Below are 15,307 nucleotides of genomic sequence, written 5' to 3'. Positions count from 1 at the left end.
TTGGATGGTTTTGAATTTTTGCTGGCGTTGGGATGGCACCCGGGGTCTTGTGCATGTTATGCAAGTGCTTTTCCACTCAACTACATCCATTCCCATTCCCAACTTGTACTGACGGTTGATAGAATCTAAACCATGAAGAAGTCTTTCAAACCGGTAGGTTTTCTGCTGGCCAAGGGGCCTTGAAGGTGACATTAACTCTTCGTGGTTATAGTCATTCCAAACTAAGCAAAACTCAAGTCAAATGAGGAGACCTTGGAAATCTATGGAGCCCCTTGTAGTGGATCAGTACTTATCCCTAGCATAGGAATGGACTTTGGGAGCCTATTCCACATAGAGGGATACTCCCTGAGCCTAGGCACATGGGGGTGGGCCTAGGCCCTACCCCAAAGGATATGACAGACTCTGAAGCCCCCTATGGAAGGGCTCACACTCCCTGAGGAGCAGAAAAGGTATGGGATGGGTAGGGCATTAGTTGGGGGGGGCAGGGAAGGAGGGGAGGGAGAGGGAACTGGGATTGACATGTAAAATAATTTTCTTTCTAACAAAAAGGAAAAAATAATAAAAAACAAAAAACACATTTGCATGAAAAAGATTAAAAAAAAAAACTCAAGTCAACACCAAACCTGCAATTAAACTTGACTCATTCTAGTAGCAGTTCTTAAGTATGTGGTAACCTATACATTACCTGAGATGAAAGTCTTTTAAAAAAAGGTTTATTGATAAAGCAGACAACCCTACCTTCTCCTCAGTGACATTCAGCTGCAGTCCCATGGTAGCCAGCAGACAGGTAGCATTGCCATTACTAACGGAATAGTTTCCAACCTTTGGAGGCAGTGGAGTGGGTGTCGTAGTAGGAGGTGGCACAGTAGTGTGAATGATGGGTCTTACAGTGGTGACAGATTTGTCTTCCTCACACACAAATTCTAAAACAAAGGATAAAATAAGCTATGGTAGTCTTCTTGCTTTATCAGGCCAGGGGAGAGCAAACTACTTCTCAGAGTTAGGTTTTCACAGTCTATGAGTGTTAATTCAAGCAAATGAAGACCTTGGTGGAATATTTTTAAAGTGGATGAAACAGGGGTTCTTTCACTACTGTTTCATATACAGGTAATCTCTTGTGAGTTTTGACCAGAGTAGACAAACTCAGAACACATCAGAAGGTTATAGCTACTCAAGTATAACGATATATTCTTTTTTCAGGCCCACAAAGGTATTTATTGCAAAGAACTTCACCTGCCTCTGATGGGAAAGTCATAGCATGTCTGAGAACACCCCCAGCCCCAGCTAAAATGTCTTTTCCTTCCAACATACAACCACTGTGAGGAAGGACACTGCTTACTAAAAAATAGTTTGGAAATCGTTAAAGAGTTTTGAATACAACGGAATCTTTTCTTTCCATTACCCCACAGCAGGTCACAGGCACTGAAATCCCTTCTTAGGAAGTATTAGTAGTTTTCCAATAATGAATATGAGATTATTACATTTCTAGTAAAAACCACATAACATTGTTTTAAAATCAACTTCTAAAAGGTCAAGGTTAGAACACAGAAATCTGATTTCTAAACTTTGGGCACAGAACTGCTAAGAGCACATGGTCAAGCAATTTGAGGAATTGTTCAATGGTCAGGTTTTACAGGCTGAAAACATCAGAGAAAGTATTTTTAAAAGATTATTCCAAGGGCTACATAAATGGCTCAGCAGTTAAGAGCACTATTTATTCTTCCAGAGGATCTGAGTTCAAGTTCCAGCACCCACATGGTGGCTCCCAACTGTGTCTAGCTCCAGTTACAGGAGATCAGACAGCAGGCACACATCTGGTGCACAGACATACATGCAGGCAAAACACGCATACCTACAAATGAAAAAACACCCCAAATGACTATTCAGAGCCAGGCATGGGAGTGTATTTTAGTTCAAGCAGTCTAAGAAAGAGAAAGAGGCAAATACATCTCTGGGAGTTGGAGGCCAGCCTGGTCTCTATAGTGAGTTCCGGGCCCTGTCTCAAAAAAAAAAAGAAAAAGCCATTCCAAGGCTGAGGCTGGAAGATATACCTCAGCTGGTAAAGTATCTGCTCTGCAAGTCTGAGACTTGAGATAAAACCCCAGAATGAGCCCGGAGCTGATGGAACACACATTTGATCCCAGTACTTGGGAGGCAGAGGCAGGCGGATCTCTGTGAGTTCAAGGCCAGCCTGGTCTACAGAGCAAGTGCCAGGATAGGCTCCAAAGCTACACAGAGAAACCCTGTCTTGGAAAAAAAACAGAAATAGAAAAGAAACTCCTGTAGAAAATAAGCATGGAGACATATGCTTTCAATACCAGTGCTGAAGGAGCAGGTAGCCACAGGAAGATCCCCACAACTCCCTGGACAGCCAACCTAGCCCACTCAGTACTTTCCAAGACAGTGAGAGACCCTATCAAAACCCATGTGGATTGGACCTGAGAAGTTATACCCAAGGTGGACCCCTGGCCTCCAGGCACGACCCCCAACTCTCACACACCATTCCTTATATATAATCATAAACCTGCAAGTGAAATTACCAGTAAGAAAGCTATGACTTTAAACAAGGCATGATGGCCAGACCTTTAGTCCCAGGAGGCAGAAGACAGGTCTCTGAGTTCAAGGCCAGCCTGGACTACAGAACAACCTCTAGGATAGCCAGGACTATGCAGAGAAACCCTGTCTCAAAAAAAAAAAAACAAAAACAAAAAAGAATTATTACCATTTTAAAAATATTTAGACTGGCCAGGTGGTAGTGGTGCACACCTTTAGTGGGAGGCAGAGGCAGGTGGATCTCTGTTAGTTCAAGACCAGCCTGGTCTACAGAATGAGTTCCAGGGCCGCCAAAGCTACACAGAGAAATGCTATCTCAAAAAAAAAATAAACTGTGTGTTAAGAAATGTTCTCAGATGACCACATCAATAATACAGTTGGCCCTTAAAATAAGAGCATATAAATCCATACTTTGAGCACTCACCTTCTTTACTCACTGTGCCATTTTGAACAAAAGCTTGCAGGTGAATATCCCAATAGTTCTGGACCACATTACCCGTCTTGAAAGTTAGTAAACTATTGCACCTAAAGATGTCATCCAATGGAATTTCGATGCTCTGAGAACTGATAACAGTAGCACTTCCTATAAAACAATATTAACAATGGCATTTCCAGGAAAACATGAAAAACTGCTAATACATTAACATACAAATGTAGGTTCTTTTCTTCTAGGCCTCCCCCCTACCCGACCATGCCAAATGTGGGGCATGTTGACAGAAATGACAAGTTCCCTGTAACTGAAACTATAGGGAGCAGGGAAGACAAGTAATAAGACAGCAGTAAGACTGGAGGGATGACTCAGTGGTTAAGAACATTTCCAGCTCTTCCAGGGTTCCAGAGTTCAGTTCCCAGCAACCACATGGAGGTTCGAAACTGCTTGATTCCAGTCCTGTGTGATTTGACACCCTTTTCTAGCCTCTGTGGGCAACAGGCATGCCTGCAGGCTTTCCACTTTAGCTGCTATTATTTTAATTGTTTTGGGTGTATGTGTGTTCATTTGCATGATGGTTATGGACACAAACACACGTTGGGAGGTCAGAGGAGAAACTGCAGGAGATGGCTTTCTCTTTCTTGCACAGGTTCCAGAGTGCCAACTCAGCTTGTCAGACTTGCACAACAAGCGCTTTTACACACAGTCATCTGGACAGCCCCACATCAGTTTTTTATATATACAATCTATTCTCATCACGTTTTCTCCTCTCTCAACTCCTCCCTTTCCGTCCCCACCTCCCTATCCACCCAACTTCAAGTCCCTTCCTCTCCCTACTCCCGCTCTCTCAAAATAAGCAAGAGCACAGCAATGAAAATTGAAACAAAAAAGTGCCAAAACAAAAAGTCCACAAAGACACACACACAAACAAAACAAAAACAAAAAACAGGAGTCCATTTTTTTTGCTGGTTAACTACCAGCTGGTACCAATTACAGATAGCATGCTTAGGAGTGGGGCTTAAAAGAGGAAATAAGGTCTAATTTCTTTTAAGGGCTGTAACAAATATGCAGCAATAAGCAGAGAAAACCCCAAATTTTAATTAGCAGGGGAAACAGAAGGCCAATGGGCTACTTAGGTAAAAAGTGAGAGTGGAAGGGAGGGGGTTGCCAACACGAAGATAGTGATGACCAGGAGGAAAGGTCAAATTAAAAATGCCTCTCCAGCCCGGCCGTTGGTGGCGCAGACCTTTGATCCCAGCACTTGGGAGGCAGAAGGAGGCTGATCTCTGTGAGTTCGAGGCCAGTCTAGTCTACAGAGAGAGTTACAGAACAGGCTCCAAAGTCACAGAGAGACCCTGTCTCAGAAAACCAAAAAAAAAAAAAATGCCTCTCTAGGTAGGAGAGGCCTTAGTGACTATAAGAAAGGAAGAGTCCTGAAAACATAGCTGAGTGGATAGAGTGCTGACACTCTACAGGTACACCAGAAGCCCAGGTTCAATACCCAGTACCCCACAAAATGAATCAGGTGGTGGAGCCAAACAGGCAAGTACTGAAATCCCTGCCACTCCAGAGCTAGAAGCTGGAAAAATGGGACTTCAAGCTCATGCTTGGCTTCAGTTGGCTAGAGGCCCACCTGGGCTTCATTAGAAAGACAGAGCTCTCCTCCTCCCTGGGCTGCAGAGGTGACTAAAGGAGTGACTTGGATTAATTCTCAGGGCCTACATGAAGATGAGAGAACTGACTCCACGAAATTGTTCTCTGACCTCCACATACACACACCATGGCACACACATTCACACACATCATAACAGTGATGATAACAACTATTTTTCAAAAGATAGTTGGATTAAACACAGTTTTGTAATGATCTCTATTTTTGTGGCACTATCCACAAGTATGTTACATCAACTGTAATTTATTTATAAACTTATTCCTAGATGGAATTTAAACATGATTCCAACTGGGCGTTGGTGGTGCCTTTGATCCCAGCACCCGGTAGGCAGAAGCAGATAGATCTCTGTGAGTTCGAGGCCAGCCTGGTCTACAGAGTGAGTTCCAGGACAGGCTCCAAAGCTACACAGAGAAACCCTGTCTCAAAAAACAAAAATGAATGAATGAATGACAAAGAAAAATAAAGATAATTCCATTTCAGGAAATCTTTAGGTAAAAGAAGTTACAACGCTATGAACAGAGTTCTTATTGGAATGCCTACAGTGAAACTTCAAAATACTGATTTCATACAAATCTAAATAGCTTAATCTCTTGGAGAAGCAGAAAGGATGGCATTAATGATCATTAATAGAGGCCTTCTGTGCCTCAACATGTAACCAGGTAGCCACTTAATGCTATCTTGGCACCCCCTAATGGGCAGATGAGGTTTGAGGGTTTTTTTAAATTTGAATTTGTTTTCCTAAAATTGTTGCCTTCTTATCAAAAAAGGAACAGATGTGAACTTGCTATATAAAGACGGACCTCAAAACACAATGAAGGGGAAACCAGGCATGGTGCTGCATGCCTTTACTTCCACAACTCAGGAAACAGGAAGATGGATCTCGGTATGGTTGATGCCAGCCTTCTCTACATAGTTGAGTTCCAGGCCAGCCAGAACTACTTGCTGAAACCCTGTTTCACAACAAATTAAACAAACAAAAACAATGATGGAGGCACCAGGCCCACGCCTTTAATCCCAGCGCTCAGGAGGCGGGGCAGGTGAATCTGAGTTTGAGGCCAGCCTGGTCTATAGAATGAGTTCCATCCAGGACAGCAAGAGCTGTGACACAGAGAAACCCTGTCTTGAAAAAAAGAAACTGATGGGGAAAAAAGTTCTAGTCACATTAGGGTTATACTATGAAACTATATAAAAGTTACAACTATTATTTATGAACATAGATAATACACACAGGAATGCTACTCCCTAAATTTACAAGGCTGGTTGCTTCTAGCAGGCAGGGAGGAAAGTGTAGCTGAGGAGTACCTTAAATAGATCTGTAAAGTTTGTTTCTTTAATATAATGAAGCAGCCATTTTAAAACTGCATTTATTAGGCCAGGCGCACGCCTTTAATCCCAGCACCCAGGAGGCAGAGGCAGACAGATCTCTGTGAAATGGAGACAAACCTGGTCTACATAGGGAATTCTAGGACACTTAGGGCTATACAGTAAGGCTTTGTTTAAAATAAAAAAATAATTCTGAGTAATGTGTCTCTGTAGGTCTGCTATATTATTCTCTAGTTTTTTTGTATTTTAATCATGAAAACATTTTTAATAGCAGCTTCAAAGTTACTTCAATTAGTAAATGCCTAAAAATTAGTATTTCAAAATACTAAATTATTTCAAAGGCAATTCCCTAAAGTACATGTAAGGAAAGTATTTTCAATTCCAAACAGTCTTGATAAATACTTTATTATACAGAAGACAATCATAGAAAAATTCATCAAACACTAGTTTAAAAACAAGGAAGGGGCAGCATGTCAGTGATTTTATCCTTTAACAGTTGCCCACGTGGTTGGGGCATGCATTACGTCATCTCCTGATTATTGCAACAGCCTCTGAAACTGGCTTCTCTGCTTGTAGTCTCCTCACTTCCAAATTAATCGGGCAGTATTCTCTATAAACCATTCCCTTTGCTTTGCTTATATCGTTTTTCTGGCTTAGGAAACTTGCCACAGTTTCCCTGGTGCCTACCCCATCATGCTAAAGGCCCTTTCTTGGCTTCTCAGGACCCCTATTATGAGGCCCACTGCACTGAGCCAATGGTCTTTGCCTCCTGCTACACGTACAGACAGCCTGGATTTAATCAGGCAACTCGCCAATGGCTGCTGCGCATCCTCTGCTTCCCCCTGGTGGAAACACTCTGCTCAACAGTTTCCCACTTAACATTCTACCATTAGCAACTACAACTCAGGACCAATTTCCCCAGCAAGCTCTTTTACTCCTCCATCACAAACTGACCCCTCTCTTTCTGTTTCCAATGTCTTCTCTCTCTGCCCCTCATCAGGATCACTAGTGAGAACACTCAGAAAGTAGGCAGGCACTCAGCCCAGGAATCCAAAGAGACAATTGGAGAATGCATATTACATTCTAAATTTACTGTATGCTTTTTTGTGGTTGAGAAAGAGAGTCTAGAACCTTCCTCCCATGCTCAGAAAAGATGTATGAAGTCTCTACCCACTCAAACAGAAACCACAAACAAAAAATTCAGACTGAGCTCCGTGTTCTCCCTATCACTTCGGAATACAATTAAGCTTTGTCTCCCTCAATGATTTCTAAACCCCTTGAAAGTCAAGGACAAATCTTATTCTAGTTATTAAAGATAATGCAACCATGCCTCACCCACAGAGATAATATCTAAAATAGCCAATAAACTCTTGCCTCAGTTATTCTCTCAAATTAAGAGATTAGCAGAATTAAAGCTTGGATTTGCACAAGAAAACCCACAGAATCAACTAACCTGGGCTCACAGAGACTGAACTGACAACCAAGGAGCCTTCGTGGGACTGACCTAGGCCCTTTTCTTTTTCTTTCTTTCTTTCTTTTTTGAGACAGGGTTTTTCTGTAAGTTTAGAGACTGTCCTGGAACTCTATTTAAAGACCAGGCTGACCTTGAACTCAGAGCTCCTCCTGCCTCTGCCTCTCCAGTGCTGGGATTAAAGGTGTGCGCCACCAACGCCAGCAGGCCCTTTTAATATATGTTCTGGTTGTGTAGCTTGGTCTTTGTGTGAGACTCCTAACAGTGGGAGCACGGGCTGTCTCTGACTCTGTTGCCTACTTTTGGGACCCTTTCCTCCTACTGAGTTTTCTCATTCAGCCTTAATAGAAACGGAGGTGCCAAGTCTCACTGAATTTGATAACCCATGGCTGGCTTATAGCCATAGAGGGCTCCATTTTTCTGAAGAGAAACAGAGGAGGATTGGAAGTGGAGAGACTGGGAGAAGAGGAGGGAGGGAAAATAGCAGTTAGGGTGTAAAAATTATTTTTAAAAAGCTTGGGTTTGATTTTTCAAGTCTTAGTTTGTGCTAGCTCTGAAGTTTAACGTGAAACTCATTCACTTCTGAGTCTTTGGGGGGAGGCAGGGTGGAGACAGGATTTCTCTGCATAGCCCTGGCTGTCCTGGAACTTGGTTCTGTAGACCAGGTTGGCTTTCAACTCAGACATTCACCTGCCTCTGCCTCAAGAGTGCTGGAATTAAAGGTATGCGCCACCACCACCTGGCTCACTTTGGAGTCTTTAGGGCATGATATTTCCATCCACCAGTCCAAAGGTATTATTATTAAACCCCAAATCTAGGCACCTGATGTTAATCTGTCAGTGTTTGTGCAGTCAGAATGGCATACGAGATGAGAGGTGCTAACTACTCCAGACACCATACTAATCTAATCTCACGGGAGAGGGTTGAAAGGAGAGAACTATGGCCCTAATAAAATCAGCGTCATATACTAAACATGGTGGTGTGCAAACAGCATGACCTCAATACTTCAGGGTGCTGTAAGAAGAGTGTGTATCGTAGGCCAGTCTGGCTTGCATGAGAGACAAAAAACTTAAAATCTCCACTATACACACTTTCAAAATACCTTATCTTGTTGTAAGAACAAGATTGCCAGGCAGTGGTGGTGCACACCATTAATCCCAGCACTCAGGAGGCAAAGGCAGGTGGATCTCAATGAGTTCGAGGCCAGCCTGGTCTACAAGAGTTCCAGGACAGCCAGGACTGTTACACAGAGAAACCCTGTCTCACAAAACCAAAAAGGAAAAAAAATGACAAGACTGGCCTAATTATCTAAGTTGTTCCTGACCTGAAGTTGTCTCAAAATAGCAAATGTTGACCTTAGTTCACTTCAGTCACTATTTCCTTTTCAAGTAAAAGTGCACCCTGAAAGAGATCTGAAGGGGAGGTATTTCTTCTAATCTCAAATTACTGAACTTGTATACTTCCAATTAGTAAAGAATTTTCTCATTTGCTGAGTGTCCATACTAAAGTGTATGAACTCTATAGCTCAGTAAGCTTTGCTTCCAACACTAGCTTGTAGGGAGACACTGTAACCACACTTCCTAAGGGCTGGCTACAGGTGTGCCTGACCACACCTAGGTGTGATCAAGGTGAGGTCAGAGTGACCAGGCATGGGCTCTTAAGGACCTCGAGCACATGGAATGCTCTCATCTTCTGCGGCCCCTACTCCCTGGCCTCACTGCTCTGGCTTGCGTTTGGCTGATATTTATCTGAATAAAGGTATCTTGAATCTACAAGCCTTCTCCTTCACTAGCTTTTCACTCCCTTACTAAATTTGGAGCCTTTTGGGAAAGTCACCAAGCCTCATTCCCTTTACTTACTTCCCAGGGTTGCTATAAATTGGACACTCAGTAAAACACTGCATGTGACAATCAGGTAATCAATGGTATAGAGTAAAACACTCCAGCAATGAGAGTCAATATCACTTTGTGCCCAACACTATTCTATTCAGGAAGTCAGGGCTGAGATGGGTAATAAAACTGATTTTTCATTTTTATTAAGAAGACAGATGGGCATATTAATGATTATTTTGTTATATTTCTGTTACTACCAAAAGCAAGAGAATGTAACATAAACCAATTCTGAAGGTTACCTTTAGGGATAGCACCAGGAAATGTTGTGTTATCACTAGTGTTGTACACGAGCCAGATGCTGCCAATAACATAATGAGATTCTTCCTTAGTAAAAGTCACATTCCAAGAAACAGTGGATCCAAATTGCACAGCTATTTTAGCCACACCCTGGTCATCACCACAGCTGCTTCCATTATATGTCACATTGTGAGGTTCTGAAATGGTTACAGTTTTCTAAAAGATAAAAAAAAGTTTAGGATTGAGTGAGAAAAAACAACAGTGTGCCCCATACCTTTGTCCGGTGTGCCAAGAAAAACAATCTCAGATTCTTTAGTTACACACCAGATGTCTGGACAAGTTCGAGTATGTCTAAAAAAAAAAATAGGAAAAGTTACCTGGACTCTTCTAATCTATCCGCTTGCTCATTTCTGCAGACCTGGAGATGGAATTCAGGGTCTCATACACAAGGGCAAGTGTTCTACCACTTAGCAATTTCCCAGCTTGTACTGTTTTTGTAAGTGATGTTACAGAGAGGGCCTTAACAAAATGAAGATAAGGCAAAAAGACCAAGAAAAGAACATCGAAAAGGCAGATAGAAATAGCAAACTAGTTTTTAGAAGTTGAGAACTGGACAGACAGCTCCGTATTTAAGAGCACTGGCTGCTTGTCCAGAGCACCCAGATTGGATTCATAGCACCCACACTACTGTGGGCTCACAACTGTCTGTAACTCCAGTTCCAGGGAAGGCAATGCCCTTCTCTGTCCTCCTCTGGCATCAGGAACAAATGATGCACAAATGCACATAGAAAAAATTTTAAATCCACATATCCATACACACACACACACACACACACACACACACACACACACACACACACACACAAAATTTTTTAAAGATGGAAAAAAGAAATTCAAGATTTAATGTTAGTATATTATTTCAGAAGTGGTTAGGACTGAAATACCATGAAGTCTTTCCTCATTGGAATATACCATCTCCAAGGAAAACTCAAAAAAATAAATCAACGAATTACAAGTATCCACTCCAAATCTGTATTACACAGTATATTTTTAAGAGTATAATACTTTTTAAAAACATAGGATTATTGTTTTATAAGAGTCCCTAATGTTCATAGCAGCACTATCTGTAATAGCCAGAAACTGGAAGCAACCTAGATGCCCCTCAACCGAAGAATGGATGGAGAAAATGTGGTACATTTACACAATGGAGTACTACTCAGCAGAAAAAAACAATGGAATCTTGAAATTTGCAGGAAAATGGATGGAACTCGAAGAAACCATTCTGAGCGAGGTAACCCAATCACAAAAAGACAAACATGATATGTACTCACTCATATGTGGGTTTTAGACATAGAGTAAGGGATTACCAGCCTACAATCCACTCTGCCAGAGAAACTAGTAAACAAGGAAGACCCTAAAAGAGACAAACATGGTCCGCTGGAGAAGGGGAAAGGGTCACTATCCCCAGAGCAAATTGAGAGCATGGGAAGTGGGGGGAGGGAGCTACGAGAATGAGAAGGGAAGAAGAGGAAAGATGCAGAGGTCATGAGGGAGCAGAAATGTTGAGTCAGGTGTAAATTAGAAGAAAGGACATATGATAGGTAGGATTTTAGTTGGGGGGGTGGTAGAGGAGGAAGGGAGGGAGAAGGGAACTGGGATTGTCATGTAATTCAATCTTGTTTGTAATTCAAATATATAAAAAATAAAAAACTAAAAAAAATTGATTACACATGGGGGTGGGCCTAGGCCCTATCCCAAAGGATACAATAGACTCTGATGACACCCTATGGGAGGCCTCACCATCCAGGGGGAGCATAAAGGATATGTGATAGGTAGGGTTTCAGTTGGGGGGGTGGTAGGGGAGGATGGGAGGGAGAAGGGAACTGGGATTGACATGTAAAACAGTCTTGTTTCTAATTCAAATAAAAAAATCTGAAAGAAAAAACATAGGATTTAAGTATTAGATCAATTAACATGAAATCTTACTTTGTACTCATATATCTAAAGGGTAAAAAAAAAGTCTACACATAAAGCCAGGTGTGGTGGTGCATGCCTTTAATCTCAGCACTCAAGAGGCAAAGGCAGGCAGATTTCTGAGTTCGAAGCCAACCTGGTCCAGAGTTCCAGGACACCCAGGGCTGCATAGAGAAATCCTGTCTCAAACAAAACAAAAAAAAACCTAAATGTAAATAAATCCCTACTATAAAATTCAACACAAGCCTTTAATCCCAGCACTTGGGAGGCAGAGACAGGAGGATCTCTGTGAGTTAAAGACCATCCTGGTCTACAAGAGCTAGTTCCAGGACAGCCTCCAAAGCCACAGAGAAACCCTGTCTTGGAAAAAAAAGAAAGAAAGGAGCAAGGAAGGAAGGAAGGAATAAAGACTCCTCAGTGGTTAACAGCAGTAGCTACTACTCTTCTAGAGGATTCCCAGAATCCACATGGCAGCTCACTCTCATCTGTAATTCTGGTTCCACAGGATTTGATGCCCTCTATTGACCTCTAAGGGCACTATACGAACATGGTACACAGATACACATTCAGGCAAAACACCCACATACATAAAAAGTAAACCTCAAAAATGACAAATGTTTACTTACAAGGGTTTTGTTTGTTGTAGTTTCATAGGATATTGTGAAATTCATCTTCCATTTGGCAAAAAGGCAAGTAGCTTTTGAATCTGGCAAATTAAGTTCGAATGCATAGGACTGAACAGCTCCTAGATTTAAAAAATATGTACAATGTAAGATGAAACTAAATTCTAGCTACTGCTGAAGTTCAACTCTAAAATGAAACCCGTATGTTCAAGTATATGGTGTCCTGGTAGTTACTTTCTTTGTAGTTTTTAACAGAGCACTAGTAATAAAGGTAGCATTTTCTCTTCTGGAAATCAATGGTTGCTAGACCCTTGATGCTTAGGTGATGGCAGAAACTAGTGACTTTCGATTCCCACATTCACTTGTGCCTTTTTGCTGTTCTTGCTTGTTTCTTGCAGTGCTGCTAATCAAACCAGGGCTTAATGCATTGCCAAGTGCTCTACTGAGCTACACCCAATGCTTCTTTTAGTTTTGGGGGTAACTAAGGTAGGGGGAAATTTGGAAAGTGGATTAAACTCCTGCTTCTCAGCTAGGCAGTGGTGGCACACGCCTTTAGTCCCAGCACTCAGGAGGCAGAGGCAGGAGGATTTCTGTGAGTTTGAGACCAGCCTGGTCTACAAGAGCTAGTTCCAGAACAGCCTCCAAAGCTACAGAGAAACCCTGTCTCGAAAAGCAAAACAAAACAAAAAACCCTCCTGCTTCTCTCAAACCTATCAGTGAAACTTTGTCTGCAATAATGAAATAGATCAGATATCTTATGTTTTTTCTCAGAATTCTGTTGTCAACTGTATGCTAGGACACATGGAACACATGGAAGTCTTCCCAAATGAGTTTTCTGATGTGATCAGGGTTAGCTTTTCTAAACACATGTATCACAAGTTCAGAGAAGCAACATGTCACCAGGCTGTTAGAGCTGGAATCCGTAAGAAAAGTCAATCTTTACAAACGCAGAGTTCATAAATCTATTTCAGTCTAAAATTGAACTGAGTGTCAGGAGGTGATAGCACTCACCTTGAATCCCAGCACTTGGGAGGCAGCGGCAGGTGGATCTCAGTGAATGTACAGGCAGCCTGGTCTACAGAGAGAGTTCCAGGACAGCTGCAACTGTTTCACAGAGAAACCCTCTCGAAAAACCAAAACAAACAAACAAAAAACTGAATTGAATAAAAAGGCAGATGAACCTTTCACATGGACCCACAATTCCTTCCTAAATTCTCAAACCTACTCCTTCTGTAAATGGAGAAACTTTTCAGGCAGGAATGCTTTGGGACTTTTCATCCAACTTACCTCTCATCTATACTTAAAGGTTACTGAAGCATTACCCATTAAACTCCAGTGCTCAAAGCTTCAATATTCTAAAGGATAAGGGGGAAATAGGACAGCAAATAGACCTGCAGCATAAATAACAGGCAACCATCTGAGAATTGTCTTGCCTGTCTCATACATTACCCTAGGGAAAAGTTGTTTCCTGTTAAGATAGCTGCACACCCTTTAATACTATCCGACCAGTACAGTGTCATCTACAGGTAGGGACATGTTATTAGACTAGAGAAAACTCCTGAGAGGAATACCAAGCTGGCATGCCTCAGCAGCAGCTTTCAAGCTATACACAAAAGCCTCCCTTTCATGCTGCAGAGACTTGGCTGCCTTAGCAAGCCCAAACACTATGCTAAAGCTTGTGGTTGCTGACAGGGACTAAGTACTGGCAAGGGTTCAGAAAGACCCTGTATGAGGGACGTAGGTTTTTTCCACCATCCTTTTCTCCATAGACATGGACTGGAACTGTCAATCTGATCCAAGTCTACCCTGGAGAGTGCTGCTGAGAACTCCAACTTCCAATTTTCCCACTCATCTAGAGGTTTGCTTTGCCTGTGCTCCATCCCTGCCCTTGGCATAAAGGTCTCCAGCTTGTATTCCTGGTATAAAACCTACTTGGTCATGAGAAATGATCTTTTAAATATGTTGCTGCATTCAATTTGCTATTGTTTTATTAATAGTTCGCATCTATATTTACTACAGGGATCGGTACAGCTCTCTTTGTTGTACTCCTTAGAAGTTGAGGCTGGAATTGTGGTCACAAGAAGTTGGGCAGAGCAGATGAGAAGGGGTGAAGAAATGCCAATCAATGGAGACCAAGTTACAGCTAGGACAGTTAGGAGTGAGAAACCCTGATGTGCTTCAATGCACTACAAAGTGGGGTGACTGGAGACAGCAGCAATGTTTCAAAAAGAAAGGATTTTCAAAACTTTCCCCATAAAGAGATGAGCAATGCCAGGAATCAATGTTTAGTCTGTTTCTTTAAAAATCATACAATACTCATGCACAAAAATCATAATACCTCATTTTATTGTGTACAATTTTGTTTAATGTATTAGTTGAAATCAATTTTAAAATAAAGGGTACTCAGACACCCACAGATATACACTGAGCTGAAATCTGGAACTTAGTTGAAGAGAGGGAGGAATGAAGAGCGAAGGGTCTGGACCAGGTTGGAGAAACCCACAGAAACAGCTGGCCTGAACAAGGGGGAGCACATTGAACCCACATGCTGTCTGGGAGGCCAGTACAGGACTAATCCAGACCCCTGAACATGGATGTCAATAAGGAGGCCACTGCACTCCAGGGAGCCCCTAGTAGTGGATTAGTATTTTTCCCTGGTGTAAGAAGGGACTTTGAGGGCTGGAGAGATGGCTCAGCGGTTAAGAGCACTGACTGTTCTTCCAGAGGTCCTGAGTTCAATTCCTGGCAACCACATGGTGACTCAAAAAAACACCTTGAATGAGATATGGTGCCCTCTGCTGGCATGCACGCAAAAGACTTTAAACATAATAAATAAATAAAAATCCTTAAAAAATTAAAAAAAAAAGAAGGGACTTTGAGAGCCCATCCCACGTGAAGGGATACACTCTGGCCTTGGACACATGGAGAAGGGCCCAAGCCCAGCCCAGGAAGATTTGGTGGACTTTGCAGAGCCCCCGTTGAGGGCCCTACCCTGCCTGGGGAGTGGAGGGTGGATGGGTTGGGGTAGGTCAGGGTGGGGAGGAGGATGGAGGGAGGGGAGGGAGAGGGAGAAGGGATTTACATGTGAAACAAGCTTGCTCCCAACTTGAACTAATTAAAAATTTTTTTAAA

At 42.2% G+C, this 15,307-nt stretch overlaps 1 protein-coding gene across 1 annotated transcript in view; it reads right to left on the bottom strand.

The window, feature by feature from the left end:
- The window catches only part of Lamp2 (lysosomal associated membrane protein 2), a 46,549-nt gene that overhangs the window by 18,187 nt on the left and 13,055 nt on the right, over nucleotides 1-15,307 (bottom strand). Inside the window, 4 exon segments of the mRNA NM_001246749.1 lie at nucleotides 739-923; nucleotides 2,978-3,136; nucleotides 9,581-9,794; nucleotides 12,179-12,297. Coding sequence (NP_001233678.1) covers nucleotides 739-923; nucleotides 2,978-3,136; nucleotides 9,581-9,794; nucleotides 12,179-12,297 — 677 coding nt within the window.

This window comes from Cricetulus griseus, chromosome X, assembly GCF_003668045.3.
Source record: "Cricetulus griseus strain 17A/GY chromosome X, alternate assembly CriGri-PICRH-1.0, whole genome shotgun sequence".
Taxonomy (NCBI): domain Eukaryota; kingdom Metazoa; phylum Chordata; class Mammalia; order Rodentia; family Cricetidae; genus Cricetulus; species Cricetulus griseus.
This window is presented reverse-complemented; position numbering and strand designations above follow the sequence as displayed.